Source organism: Microcebus murinus, chromosome 6 (assembly GCF_040939455.1).
Source record: "Microcebus murinus isolate Inina chromosome 6, M.murinus_Inina_mat1.0, whole genome shotgun sequence".
Taxonomy (NCBI): Eukaryota; Metazoa; Chordata; class Mammalia; order Primates; family Cheirogaleidae; genus Microcebus; species Microcebus murinus.
The window spans coordinates 28,181,014-28,195,661 of record NC_134109.1 but is presented as its reverse complement, the minus strand read 5'-3'; the positions used below and the strand labels follow the sequence as shown (position 1 = coordinate 28,195,661).

The window sequence follows — 14,648 nt, the reverse complement described above, 5'->3', positions numbered from 1 at the left end:
TAAATAGAGCCATTATATTTACAAAGTTATAGTTGTTATGTTTTCTGGACTAATGTTCTTCATGGTGCCAAACAGATTCAGAAACCCTCTTTCTCAGAAGAGCAGCTGTGTGGGAAAGGGGATGGGAAGACAGATAAAAAAGCATTTCCAAACTTACTAAATTCATTATTTGCCACATTGTCTAATCATTCTCATGTTTTAATTGGTTACTACCAGCCATTTCTGTTTCTTCCAAGATTTCATTTCAACTCTAACACCTTTAGATTTGCTCAGAATCAATTATTTCCTTTGAGCAAGGAGGGCAATAACATTTCTTCTAATGTAAAAAGAGGCCTGTGAGACCCAAGGGCAATTGAGCAAAGATGTGCATACAGTGCATCTCCTCTAAATGGTCCTCCCAGAGGGTGTGTGCAGCCAGGAGCTGTAGGACACCTGGGACAGGTCAGCTCCTGGTGATTAGACACCTTCCCTAGTTCTTTTAGCCCACTTGAAATCCCTCCTGAAGAGGTGAAAAGTAGCTGAATTAACCCCATTTCTCCTATATCTCCCTGCTCAAGGAGATGAATGGATTTGTGGTGAGAAAGTCTAAGATCTCTAATATTTAACCCATATGGGAATAAACAAATACAACTGCCACCATTTACTTTATTTCTAGAGTTCTAGGCAGATAGAAACACATCTACCAGCCAATTTCCTCATCACAAGTCATGTAAAGGAAGTATACAAAGAAATGACTCTTTCATTTTCTATGGGACAAAAGGGGCTATGTACTTTGTTGGCAGAAACAAATGGTGCCCTTGTATCTGTGACTTATATCATCAAACCTATGCTTGGTTTTAGGAATGGTAATGATGTGATTACACTAGAAAGTTTTACGATGCAATTTTTGGGGAACTAAAGGCTGTCTAGTAATAGGTACACTTCTTGAGAAATTTCATCACTGTAAGGAAATCATCTTCTAGGTTTTTTAATTCAGTCAAAATGGAGAGGAAAAAAAATTTGCTACCACATCTAACCCCAGGAATTTTCCTATTTTTCTCTAGGTTCTTGCATACCTAACTCTGTTTCCTGAGATGATAAAGAATGGCTATTAAAAGTTATGTATATATTACTATTCTGACTTTAATTTTCCCAGACCAATCTCAAATGCTATTTTTATGATTCTACTATGAGTATTCCTGCAACATCAGCTCATTAAATGACCTGTCCTAGGAAAAAGGAGGGCAGATGTCCTGCACCACTGGTGAGGAGAGTGCCTGTGAACCCATATGCTTTCCTCCCTTCCTCCTCCCAGCCCCTGGCAAGAGGTGGGCAGTGGAAGCCTCCATGACTGCAGCAGGATCCTCAGAAGATTTTCTTTTAACAACAATTTCATTGAAGTAGGATTCACATTCTGTAAAATTCATTCTGTTAAAGTGTATAATTTGGTGGTTTTGGTGTAGTCACAGAATTGTGCAACTATTACCACTATCTAATTGTATAATGTTTCCTCACCCCACATAGAAACCTCATTATCATCCTTCCCTCCCTTGCCCCAACCCCTAGCAACCATTAATCTACTTTTTGACTCTGTGGATTTGCTTATTCTCAGAATGGAGTTGGCTTATGCAGAAGGTAGTATAGTAATATTAACAATAATGTTTTGAGTTTGCACAGCATTTAATAGTTTACAAACCACCTCATCCAAGTATTGCCAAAGTGCCTTCCTGCATGAATGATTAGTGTCTTCATTATAACAAAGCGGCTGGGCTTCAGAAAATGACCTATCAAGACTCATTCCAGGGCTTCTCTGGGGTCCTTTCTCTAACTCTGGTATGAGAGTTTGTGGAAGCTTCCCATAGCTGCCATCATTAGCACCTCCTTTGCCTGGGCATTGCCTACCCAGCTATTGCCTATCCAGGCAGCACTAGAGACAGAGGTTTGGGGCTGGTGGGAAAAAGAATGGATGACCACTGCTGTTAGTTCCTGCACACCAGGCCAGCCATCTGAACAGGGATATTGCAAAGAAAAGAGTGGTGGGAAATGGAAATATGGAAAATGGAGTCTCTTGAAGAATATGCACATTTTGTTTCATTAAGCTCATTTCTTGGCCACCTCCCTTCCCTCTTCCCTATTTGTCTTACAGAATGAGAATGATGTACTTGTGAAACAGAAACTTATGACAAAGGAAGACCCTAGGGCCTGAGGCAGGTATGGGCCTGAGTGTGGAGTGGGAGGGTAGAGCCAACCCAAGGGAAAAGGGCAGAATGTCAGGAGTGTACTTCCTCTATAAGCATTAAGATGGGATCTGCCTTATTAGTAATTATTGGCCCTAAATGACTTGGTTACACCTAAGATATATCTGATTTCAACTGAATCCATGTTCCACTGAGGCTCTTCCTAGTTAGAGCTAGTATTTTGTTTTATTTTATTTTATTTATTTTATTATTTTTTGAGACAGAGTCTCACTCTGTCACCCCAGGTAGAGTGCATTGGGATACCTCACTGCAACCTCAAACTCCCGGGCTCAAGAGATCCTCTTGCCTCAACCTCACAAGTAGCTGGGACTCAGGAGCAGATGGTAGCTATGGGCGCCCACCATAATGACCAGCTAATTTTTCTGTTTTTAGTAGAGATGAGGTCATGATCTTGCTCAGGCTGGTCTCAAACTCCTGACCTCAAGCAATCCTCCTGCCTTGGCTTCCCAGAGTGCTAGGATTATAGGCATGAGCCACTGTGCCCAGCCAGTATTTTATAATTGTATGATTTTTAGTTTGTAGGAGGGGAGTTGCCTGGTGCCCCAGCCCATGAACTAGGATCCTTAAAGAAATAACCACATTTCCCACTTTACCCTCCATTATCAGCTCCTGCTTACGTGCTTTAGGAATTGCCTGGGAACACCACTTTTCTGGACTTTCAGGGTAAATCTTAGATAACTGCTTGCTGTACTGATGGAGGTTTTCCAGGAAAATCTGGTCTCTGTTTGCACCAATCCGGTGGATGATCTTGACTTCATCTGTGAACAAAGAAACAGTGAGTCCCCCAGTACCTCCCTCTTTCTTTTCATCCTGGGTTTCCAGTCACCAGGATCAGACCCTTTCCTTTACCCTAATCTAAGCCCCTAGGGCCCACGACTGCCATACTGTGGAGCATTACTTGAAGGTGACTGTTGCTTAGAATTGTCACAGCCATAAGTTGTTGCCCCATAAAGATGTTGCCCATAGAAATATTGTTCCATAGAAATATTGCTCTGTGGAGATGACCCCTATAATATAGAGACAGAAATGATTTCAGGAGTTTTACAGGGCTTTTGCCTGAAGGAATATGTGAATATGTGTTAGTTGGCATATCAAAAGCTGCCTCTCCTCAGGAAGGCATCTCACAGGTCAGTGGCAGCTGCTTTCCAAGATGACACTGCAGTCTTAAACCTGTGGCTGTCGCTGACAAAGCAGGTTTCCGTGGAGCCAGGGGATGAGAGCTGATCAAAGAGTGCCTGCCTGACAGACAAACACCTGCGGCTAAAAGCAATTAGCCCAAGGGGACAGTTCCTGCTTGACTCCTGACTCCCTGTCTCAATCCACAATAACTAGATAAAGAAATATGGAGCCACTATATCTCTGTTTAACTTTTCTGCTAATTGATAGCTTTATCTTAGAACTTAGTCTTAAAGAGATTTTATAACCATTTGCTTACATAGATAGAGTTAATTAAGGGACCTCCCATCCAAGCAAGTACTAAGCAGGCCCGACCCTGCTTATTAGCTTCCAATATCAGGAGTGTTCAGGGTGGTATGGCCATAGACAATTAAGGGATCTCTAGAAGCCTTTTGGGAAACTTTTAACTTATTTTTATTTTATTTTATTTTTATTAATTTCTCTTTATTTTTTCTCTTTTTTTTTTTGCCTGGCACATCCATGGTACTTGTCGAGACTTTAACTTAAAATGAACTATCTGTTACCATGTAAATCTGGACATCCTACCTCCTCTCACAATCTTAAAAAACTTCATTGGAATAAAGCTGCCACCTCGATATCTGTAAAAGACACTGACTTTCAAAGTCATATTACATGGCTCAATAATAGTATGAGCTCTCCAGGCCCTCATATTTTATGGCTCTATTCATGATCAATTGTGTAAATTACCGGCTGCTTTGCACCCTTTGCAGGCCTGGATTAGCACACATTAGATACAAGTAATAGCCCAGAGTGGATTTTTATTTTTTTTTTTTTAGACTGAGTCTCACTCTGTTGCCCGGGCTAGAGTGCCATGGCATCAGCCTAGCTCACAGCAACCTCAAACTCCTGGGCTCAAGCAATCCTTCTGCTTCAGCCTCCTGAGTAGCTGGGACTACAGGCATGCACCACCATGCCTGGCTAATTTTTTCTACATATTTTTAGTTGGACAATTAATTTCTTTCTATTTATAGTAGAGATAGGGGTCTCGCTCTTGCTCAGGCTGGTTTTGAACTCCTGACCTTGACCAATCCACCCGCCTCAGCCTCCCAGAGTGCTAGGATTACAGGCATGAGCCACCACACCTGGCCGAGAGTGGACTTTTAATTTGAACTGTACTCATTATAGTCAAGCTCGTGTTAAACTGCCTTACTTATTCATGATTGGACATGCTGTCTATAAGGAACTCTCCTTCCTAGTGACTTGTAACAACTATTCTTATTATACCTGTATTGACAATTCCATAAAGTTCAATCCTCATAAAGAAACACTTTATATTCTCAAAGCCAAAACAGGACTGTGGTTACCTGTTAAAATGAATAAGTCTGACAAGAAACCCCAGCAATGTCCCTTTTGGACAAACTACTTAACAACATTCTTAAACACAGTAAAAGATTTGTTGGTCTCTTAATAGCAGGTATTTTAGGAATCATTGCTGTCACCGCTTCTGGGGCCACCACAGATACAGCTCTGCATCCGACTATTCAGACCACTGAATTTGTTTAAAATTGGCATCATGAATCAAACCAATTATGGTCTACCCCAAATCAAATTGACAGCAAATAAGCTACTCAAGTGGCTGACTTACAACAAGCAGTCACCTTACTGGGAGACCAGGTTATAAGTCTACAAAAGCAACTTAGACTCCATTGTGATTGAAATATCACTCAATTTTGTGTTACACCTCATATGTATAATCAAACTCGATTTCCTTGGGAAAACATTAAAAAACATCTACTTAATCAAGGAAATCTGACTGAAGAGATTGTAAACTTACAACAAGAAATATTAAGTACCTTCAGTCACAAACTTAATTTGCTCTCTGAGGCTGACATTATTAATGGCATGTCATCTGGTTTGGAGTCAGCTGGTCCACTCTCTCACCTTACGATCTATGGGAGTTCCACTTTAGTAACTTTTCACATTATTTTAATCATTTGCTTGTGCTTATTTATACTCCGGAGAAAACTCCAAAGAACACAAGAATCCGGAGACCAACGCCTCACTGTGATGGTTGTCCAACTTCATCAACTTATTTCTAAAACAAGGGGGAGATGTTGCCTCATACAAGTATTATTCCATAGAAATATTGCTCTATGGAGATGCCCCCTATAATATAGAGACAGAAATGATCTCAGGAGTTTTGCAGGGCTTTGCCCTGAAGGAGTATATGAACGTGTTAGTTCACATATCAAAAGCTGCCTCTCCTCAGGAGGGCATCTCACAAGTCAGTGGCAGCTGCTTTCCAAGGTGACACTGCAGTCAAACCTGTGGTTTCTCCTGCTTTGTCCGACAAGCAGGTTTGCGTGGAGCCACAGGATGAGAGCTGATCAAAGAGTGCCCGTCTGACAGACAGACACCTGCGGCTAAAAGCACTGTACCCATAAATACTGATGTGAAACTTCACTCGTGGCCTCACAGCTCACGGGAATGCTGTGAGGTCTCCGGACACCCCAACTATTATAAATCTATACTTCATAAAACTGTACGTTCATCTCTGTGTATTCTTTTATTTCTATATTCTATTATTTTCTATTTTCTATTATTTCCTTATCCTTTTCAATGACCCCTGCCTAAGGGATCCGATTCTTTGCTGGGAGCGTAGCTAACTCCCCACAGTAAGTCACCATAGTGTCTGTGGGGAAAAAAAAGTCACAGCTGGTGGCCTCACAGAGAAGTCCTTTAGAGGCCTTGGAGCCAAGGATGTCATTTTTCCTTTAGTAAGGAAAAGTGGCACTTATAGGCATTGTCCCCTATGAAAAGCTAGACACTACAGAAGGGGTGCCAAATTAATCCCATCAGTCATGAATGCCTTAGAGCAATTTTGTTAAACACTTTAAGAAGACTTTCAGCTGACAGCGGTTTAGGAAGAGATGGGGTTTGGGAAGAAACAGCTTGGAACATGCAGATCAGGTATCCTGCAAGCCCAGACATCCAAAGGATGGCAAGATGGAAGGGAGGGGAGTGGGCATTTACTGAGCACCTTCTATGTGACAGGCACTGGGCAAGAAGCATACCTTATAGATGCTTTCTCATCTACTCTACTTGAAGTGTAGTTTTCCTAACACTGTTTTACAAAGAAGGTGCTTAAGGCTCAGAAGGATTTAAACCCAAATCTACCTGACTCCAAAGCCTGTGATTTTTTTTCCAACATAGCACCTCAGTGGGGGGATATCTCAAAATGAGAGAAGGGAGAGGGTAGACAGAAAAGAGAGTATTCTCAAAATCTTGCCTACTTTACAGTCCATCCTCCTCTGCCCCCTTAGTAAGACATGGAGATAAAGGAAGGAGGAAGAGAGAGAATAGTTCCCTCCCCACCAGTATCACTCCTCTTCCCTGCCATGCTAGTGACCAGGGGATGCTACCATGAAAACCTGGGTCATCCAGGGCCTCCCATCCACACCCACAACTGTTTCCAGCCCCCAGCAACCTTCCGCCTCCCTGGCCCATGTCCACCTCTGTCCCCTCCATAGGGCCCAACTTTATTACCAAAGTAAATCTCCTGTTCAAAGGTGTTGTCTGTGGAGTAAGCAAATTGTCCAGCTCGGGGATTCACCTGTCGGAAGGGACTTCGGTTTTGGGCCTGAAAGATGCTCTTCCTTTCACTGATACCCTCAGTGGTCTTATTGTCACCAGGCATGATTTCAGATGTCTCCACTCTTGAGAAGTAACTGGGAAATCTTGGCAGGGGTGAGAAAGGGGGAATAAGGGGAAAGGGCAGGAGATGGGCCCCACCTTTCCATTAGTACACAGCTCACTCACTTTCCTCTTTAAGTTCAGCTCATACACATATGAACATCTGACACCTATGTTTAATTATTAGCCTTGTCCCCATGGTGCCAGTTCAACATGGAGCTGCCAGAAGGGCCTGTCTGTAGCCACATTTCCACTCCACAGATAGAGCTACACCTTCTGTAGCCACTGGACAGAATGACAGAGCAGCCGTGTTCCCAGCATGACCCTTTTTTTCTCCTGCTTAACTTTTCAAAGTGCTAACAGCATAACCCTTTTTTTTTTTCCCTTTTTAAACAACTGATGTCATGTGTTACAGCATAACCCTTTTTACATTGATACCCTTAGAGATTGCATGGACTTGGGGAAGGGAACTCACCTCCTACATCACCTCACTTTTTTAATTATGTGTGTGGTTTTAATGTCTGTCTACCCAGTGGCAGGCTGTAGCTCCTTAAACGCACAAATATATCACTTTTACACGATATCCCTAGTACTTCCCAGAGTACCTTGAAAGTAACAAGAACTACTACTAGTTCTTGTAACTTATATTTGTCCAACAAATGAATAAATAAATGTATTTCTACTTATTTTTATTTTATTCTTGGGAATCAGGGATAGTATAATAGCTCCAATCTTCCCTCTAGCTATAAATGAGAAGGAAAGGCTGCGCACCGTGGCTCACACCTGTAATCCTAACACTCTGGGAGGCCGGAAGTGGGAGGATCGCTTGAGGTCAGGAGTTCAAGACCAGCCTGAGCAAGAGATAGACCCCTGTCTCTACTAAAAATAGAAAAAACTAGGTAACTAAAATTGGAAACAATTAGCCAGGCATGGTGGCGAATACCTGTAGTCCCAGCTACTCGGGAGGCTGAGGCAGGAGGATCGCTTGAGCCCAGCAGTTTGAGGTTGCTGTGAAGTAGGCTGATGCCATAGCATTCTAGCTTGGGCAACAGAGCCAGACCCTGTCTCAATCAATCAATCAGAAGGATGCAATCTGAGAAATATGTAGGTTGTTTGGTTCTCTGTCCTGCACTGGCTCCTTATTCAAAGTAAGGCAGGACCAAACCTCAGTGCCATGAGGCCTCTGCCTTCCTCACTCCACCATGAATACATTTCTGAGAGCACCTGGACAGTCACTGGATCAGCAGTTTGATGGCTAAGTCTGCTGGGGAAGGCTGAGAGCAGATCCCTTTAAGAGTAGCGGTTCTCAACTAGGGGCGATCTTGTCCCTGTTAGAAATATTTGGCAATGTCTAAGACATCTTTGGTTGTCAAAACTAGGGGGTTGTGATCTGGTTGGTAGAAGCCAGGGATGCTGCTAGCATCCTACAATGCACAGGGCAGCTCCTCACAACAAAAAATTATCCAACCCAGAATATCAACAGTTCAAAGGTTGAGAACTCCTTACTTTGAGATCTGAGCGAGCAGGTTGGCAGTGGAGAACGTGAAGTTGATGGGTGAGTGCATTCTGAATTATGGAGTGTGAACCCACCTGGGAGTCTTTGAAGGGGAGCAGGGACTCTCAAAGGTACACCTGAGGCTCTGGCCAGTTACCTATAATAAACAGGAAGCAGTATCTCTGGCTTCTTTTTTTCCTCAGGGGGCGGGATGACAATATGATCCTCAAACTCTGCTCTCTCTTCCGCCTCCAGCTGTTTCAGGAGATCCAGGTCGCTGTCGGAGGTGAGCTCATCCCGGATGTGGCTCCAGTCGTACTGCTGGCGCAAGAAGGTCTGCCACTTGCTGGGGGATGCCCCAGCCCTTAGAGGACGCTTGCTCTGGATCCATCGGGCCGTGCGTTTATCCAGGTTTTCCAGCATGAGGGCCTCCCAGGCTCTGGCCTCCTTCTCAGCAGGCGGAAGCCAGGCTTCTCTCTCCTCCAGATTCACATCTGGAGAAGGTAGCAGATCCAGGATATCTGGATTCCTGCAGGGACGATGGATGCGGGGGCGAGGTGCTTCCTGGACTACCTTTGCTGGCTTTGATTTCTTCAGCTTCTTTTCAGCATTGGCAGAGCTTTTTGTCTTCGCAGGCTGAGAGGTGTCCCCTGCTGAGGGACCCAAGGGAACCAAGAACGCGTAGCTGGCAGGTTTCTCAGGTCGGGCCTTCCTAACCTGGGGAGGCTGGATGATGTCATCTGTGTTGTAGAGGTGGTCAAAGCAGTACTGGCTGTAAGGAAGGCTGGGCAGCCCTCGCTGCCACACCACCTCCTGAGAGAAGGTAAGGTTTGCAGCGGCATTTTTCAGATATTGGCTTTTGAGGCGTGCATAATGCTGTGGGCTGAAGGGGAAGACTGGGGGCACGTTGGAGATGGAGGCACAGGCCTCCTTGCTTTTCAGTTTTGGGTAGATCATGCCCCATCTCAGCTGTGGGATGAGTGACTGCTGGAAACGATTGGAGAGAAAAGTCTTTCTCTTTCGGGTCCTGGTCATATTGTTTCTCAGCAAATGCTTCCTTTTACTCTGGGCTAGAGGCAAGACCTGGAGATGTGACCAGACACCTGTTAAAGGGATGGGAGGAACTGGTGAGAGCTCTAGGCCAGCAGCAATTGGTAATCCATAGTCATTCAGAATTAGAATAACTTGGAAAACAGATGGGAAGCAACGCCAGAGGAAAGCCATGTGAATTAGAGCAAAAGAAAGAAATAGTGCCACATTCCAAATGTTTTATGTATCAGACCCTTGCATCCAGTTCTCATACTTGTTCTCAAAGCTCAGACCTTAATCTCCTATGAAGGATCACTGTTTTTCAGCAGTATCCCAAGCTTCCAATATGTCTTCAAACATTGCTTTTTCTCTGTTCAAAAGGCTAATAGTGGCCAGCTCAGTGGCTCACGCTTGTAATCCTAGCACTCTGGGAGGCCTAGGCGGGCGGATTGCTCCAGGTCAGGAGTTCGAAACCAGCCTGAGCAAGAGCAAGACCCGTCTCTACTATAAATAGAAAGAAATTAATTAGCCAACTAATATATATATAGAAAAAATTAGCCAGGCATGGTGGCGCATGTCTGTAGTCCCAGCTACTTGGGAGGCTGAGGCAGAAGGATTGCTTGAGCCCAGGAGTTTGAGGTTGCTGTGAGCTAGGCTGATGCCATGGCACTCACTCTAGCCTGGGCAACAAAGGAGACTCTGTCTCAAAAAAAAAAAAAAAGGCTAATAGCGGCTGGGTGCAGTGGCTCATGCCTGTAATCCTAGCACTCTGGGAGGCCGAGGCAGGCAATCGCTCAAGGTCAGGAGTTCAAAACCAGCCTGAGCAAGAACGAGACCCCGTCTCTACTAAAAATAGAAAGAAATGAATTGGCCAACTAAAAAAAAAATATATATATATATATATATATATAAATAAATATAGCCAGGCATGGTGGTTCATGCCTGTAGTCCCAGCTACTTGGGAGGCTGAGGCAGAAGGATTGCTTGAGCCCAGGAGTTGGAGGTTGCTCTGAGCTAGGCTGACGCCATGGAATTCTAGCCTGGGCTACAGAGTGAGACTCTGTCTCAAAAACAAAAAAAAAAAAAAAAAAAAGGGATCAAGATGGCGGATGAGAAACACCACCAGACAGAGTGTCTCTGCAGAAAAGACAGATTCTAGCAGAAATTAGAAAAAAGAAGCAAGAAGACGAGCATACAGCAGACGAGGGCTGGAAGGAGGGGTAACTGAGACCCCAGAAGACTCCACAGGAGGAGGCTGTGGAGGAGAACTGGAAACTGAGACCACCAGAGCAGCCTGGAGACCAGCGGGAATGGGAGTGGTCGAATCCTCACCCACAGACACCACCTAATGGCTCAGAAACTAAACAAGGCATGTGAATACCCAAACAAAAACCTAAAGGAAAGAAACAACAACTGATCGACATGGGAAGAAATCAGCGAAGGAACTCAGGAAATAGGAAGAACCAAATGGAAAACACAACCACAAAGAGGAGCACCAGCCCCCTAGAAACGGACACCAACCCAAATCAGGCAACCAAAATGACAGAAGAGGAATTTTGTATGTGGATCGTAAGAACACTCACTGACCTGCAACAACAACTCAATAACCAACACAAAGAAACCACAAAAAGCCTCCAGGACCTAGAAGAAAAGTTCACTAAAGAAATAGACACAATGAAGAAAAGTTTAACCGAACTCCTGGAAATGAAGAATCAATTCAGGGAACTACAAAATACAGTGGAAAGTCTCAAGAACAGGGTAGATCAAACAGAAGAAAGAATCTCAGAGCTTGAAGATAACACCCTCCAACTAAATAAAACCATCACAGAGATAGAGCAGAGAAACAAGAGAAAAGAGCAAAGCGTACAAGAGATGTGGGATTATGTGAAGAAACCTAACGTGAGGGTCACAGGGTTACCAGAAGGGGAAGAAGACAACACTTAAGGGTTGGACAAGCTATTTAAAGATATAATAGAGGAAAATTTCCCAGGCCTTGCTCAAAATCTCGATATACAAGTTCAAGAAGCTCAGAGGACCCCTGGGAGATTCAACGCAAACAGGAAGACATCACGACATGCAGTCATCAGACTGACCAAAATATCAACTAAAGAGGCCCTTCTAAGAGCTGTAAGACGAAAGAAGCAAGTGACATACAAGGGAAAGCCAATTCGAATAACATCAGACTTCTCTAATGAGACTTTACAAGCAAGGAGAGACTGGGGTCCCATTCTCACTCTTCTGAAACAAAACAATGCCCAGCCTAGAATCTTATTCCCTGCAAAACTAAGCTTCGTATATGAAGGAGAAATGAAGACATTCTCAGACAAGCAAAGTCTCAGAGAATTCACCAAGACAAGACCAGCCCTACAAGAAGTACTCAAAACAGTGTTACGCACGGAACACCATAGTAAAAACTCACGAATATAAAAACAACCAAAACCCAAAGATTAAAGGCCAGATAATATAATGGCTCAAGAGAGAAATCAAAGCAACAACATCCAACCCAACAGAATGAATAGTAATCTACCTTACCTATCAGTTCTCTCAATAAATGTGAATGGCTTTAACTCTCCACTCAAGAGACATAGGCTGGCTGAATGGATAAGAAAATACAGGCCAAATATATGCTGTCTTCAGGAAACACATCTAACCTGCAAGGATGCATATAGACTAAAAGTAAAAGGGTGGAGATCAGTATTCCAGGCAAGTGGAAGCCAAAAGAAGGCTGGCGTGGCAGTTCTAATTTCAGACGATTTAGTTTTTAAACCAACAAAAGTAGTGAAAGACAAAGAGGGTCATTATATAATGGTGAAGGGCACACTTCAACAAGAAGAGATAACAATTTTAAATATATATGCACCCAACTTAGGTGCACCCAGTTTCATAAAGCAAACCTTACTGGATCTAAGCAAATAGATTAATAGCAACTCCATAATCACCGGAGATTTCAACACCCCACTGACGGCACAAGACAGATCCTCCAAACAGAAAATTAATAAAGAAATAATGGACTTAAACAAAACCCTGGAACAACTGGGTCTGACTGACATCTACAGGACATTCTACCCAAAATCCAGTGAATATACGTTCTTCTCATCAGCTCATGGGACATTCTCTAAGATTGACCATATCCTAGGACACAAAGTAAATCTCAAGAAATTTAAAAAAATAGAAATCATACCATGTACCTTCTCAGATCTCAGTGGAATAAAAGTAGAAATCAACCCTAACAGAAACTCACATTTCTACACAAAAATGTGGAAATTAAACAACCTCCTACTAAATGATTACTTCATAAATGAAGAAATCAAGATGGAAATAAAAAAATTCTATGAAGAAAACGACAATGGAGAGACAAGTTATCAAATCCTCTGGGACACAGCTAAAGCAGTTCTGAGAGGAAAGTTTATCTCCATAAATGCCTATAACCAAAAGACAAAAAGATCACAAATAGACAATCTAACGAAACGACTCAAAAAGCTGGAAAAAGAAGAACAGACCAACCCCAAACCCAGCAGAAGAAGTGAAATCAACAAGATCAAATCAGAACTAAATGAAATTGAAAACAGGGAAGCTATTCAGGAGATTAATAAAACAAAAAGTTGGTTCTTTGAAAAAATAAAATTGACACACCATTGGCTAAGCTAACGAAAAGCAGAAAAGAGAAATCTGTAATAAGCTCCATCAGGAACAAAAAAGGAGATATCACAACTGATCCCAAAGAGATTAAGGATATAATTTATGAATACTACAAAAATTTTTATGCACACAAACTGGAAAATGTGGAGGAAATGGACAAATTTCTAGAAACACACAGCCTCCCTAGGCTCAACCAGGAAGAAATAGATTCCCTGAACAGACCAATCTCAAGAGCTGAAATAGAAACAGCAATTAAAAATTTCCCTAAAAAGAAAAGTTCCGGTCCAGATGGCTTCACACCCGAATTTTACCACACTTACAAAGAAGAACTAGTACCTATCTTGCAGAAACTATTCCACAACATCGAGAATAATGGAAACCTCCCGGACACCTTTTATGAAGCGAATATTACTCTGATACCAAAACCAAGAAAGGATGCAACAAAAAAAGAAAACTACAAACCAATATCCCTAATGAATATAGATGCAAAAATTTTCAACGAAATTTTAGCTAACCGAATCCAGACGCTTATCAAAAAAATAATCCATCACGACCAAGTGGGCTTCATCCCAGGGATGCAGGGATGGTTCAACATACGTAAATCTATAAATGCAATTCACCACATAAACAGAAGCAAAAACAAAGACCACACAATTCTTTCAATAAATGCAGAAAAAGCTTTTGACAAAATTCAACACCCTTTCATGATACGAACACTTAAGAAAATAGGCATAGAAGGGACATACCTAAAAATGATACAAGCCATATATGACAGACCCATAGCCAACATCATACTGAATGGGGAAAAATTGAAATCATTCCACTTAGAACTGGAACCAGACAAGGCTGCCCACTATCTCCACTTCTGTTCAATATAGTGCTGGAAGTCTTGGCTACAGCAATCAGACAGGAAAATGGAATTAAAGGTATCCAAATAGGGGCAGAAGAGATCAAACTTTCACTGTTTGCTGATGATATGATATTATATCTAGAAAACCCCAAAGATTCAACCAAGAAACTCCTGGAACTGATCAATGAATTTAGTAAAGTCTCAGGATACAAAATCAATACACAGAAATCAGAGGCATTCATATACGCCAACAACAATCTAATTGAAAGATCAATTAGATTTGTTGATCAATCAACAAATCAAAGACTCAATTCCCTTCACAATAGCAACAAAGAAATTAAAGTACCTAGGAATATACTTAACCAAGGAGGTAAAAGACCTCTACAGGGAGAACTATGAAACACTGAGGAAGGAAATAGCAGAGGATGTAAACAGATGGAAATCCATACCATGCTCGTGGATCGGCAGACTCAACATCATCAAAATGTCTATACTACCCAAACTGATCTATAGATTCAATGCAATACCTATTAAAATCCCATCAGCATTCTTCACAGATATAGAAAAA

General features: G+C 42.4%; 1 protein-coding gene across 1 annotated transcript in view; it reads right to left on the bottom strand.

Annotated features, from left to right (window-relative positions):
* HEATR4 (HEAT repeat containing 4) overlaps positions 1-10,266 on the bottom strand; it is a 40,015-nt gene extending 29,749 nt beyond the window's left edge. Inside the window, 3 exon segments of the mRNA XM_076003880.1 lie at positions 2,855-2,995; positions 6,921-7,111; positions 8,720-10,266. Of these exon segments, the coding sequence (XP_075859995.1) occupies positions 2,855-2,995; positions 6,921-7,111; positions 8,720-9,786 (1,399 nt within the window). The 5' untranslated portion in view covers positions 9,787-10,266.
* Between the last annotated feature and the right edge of the window lie 4,382 nt (positions 10,267-14,648).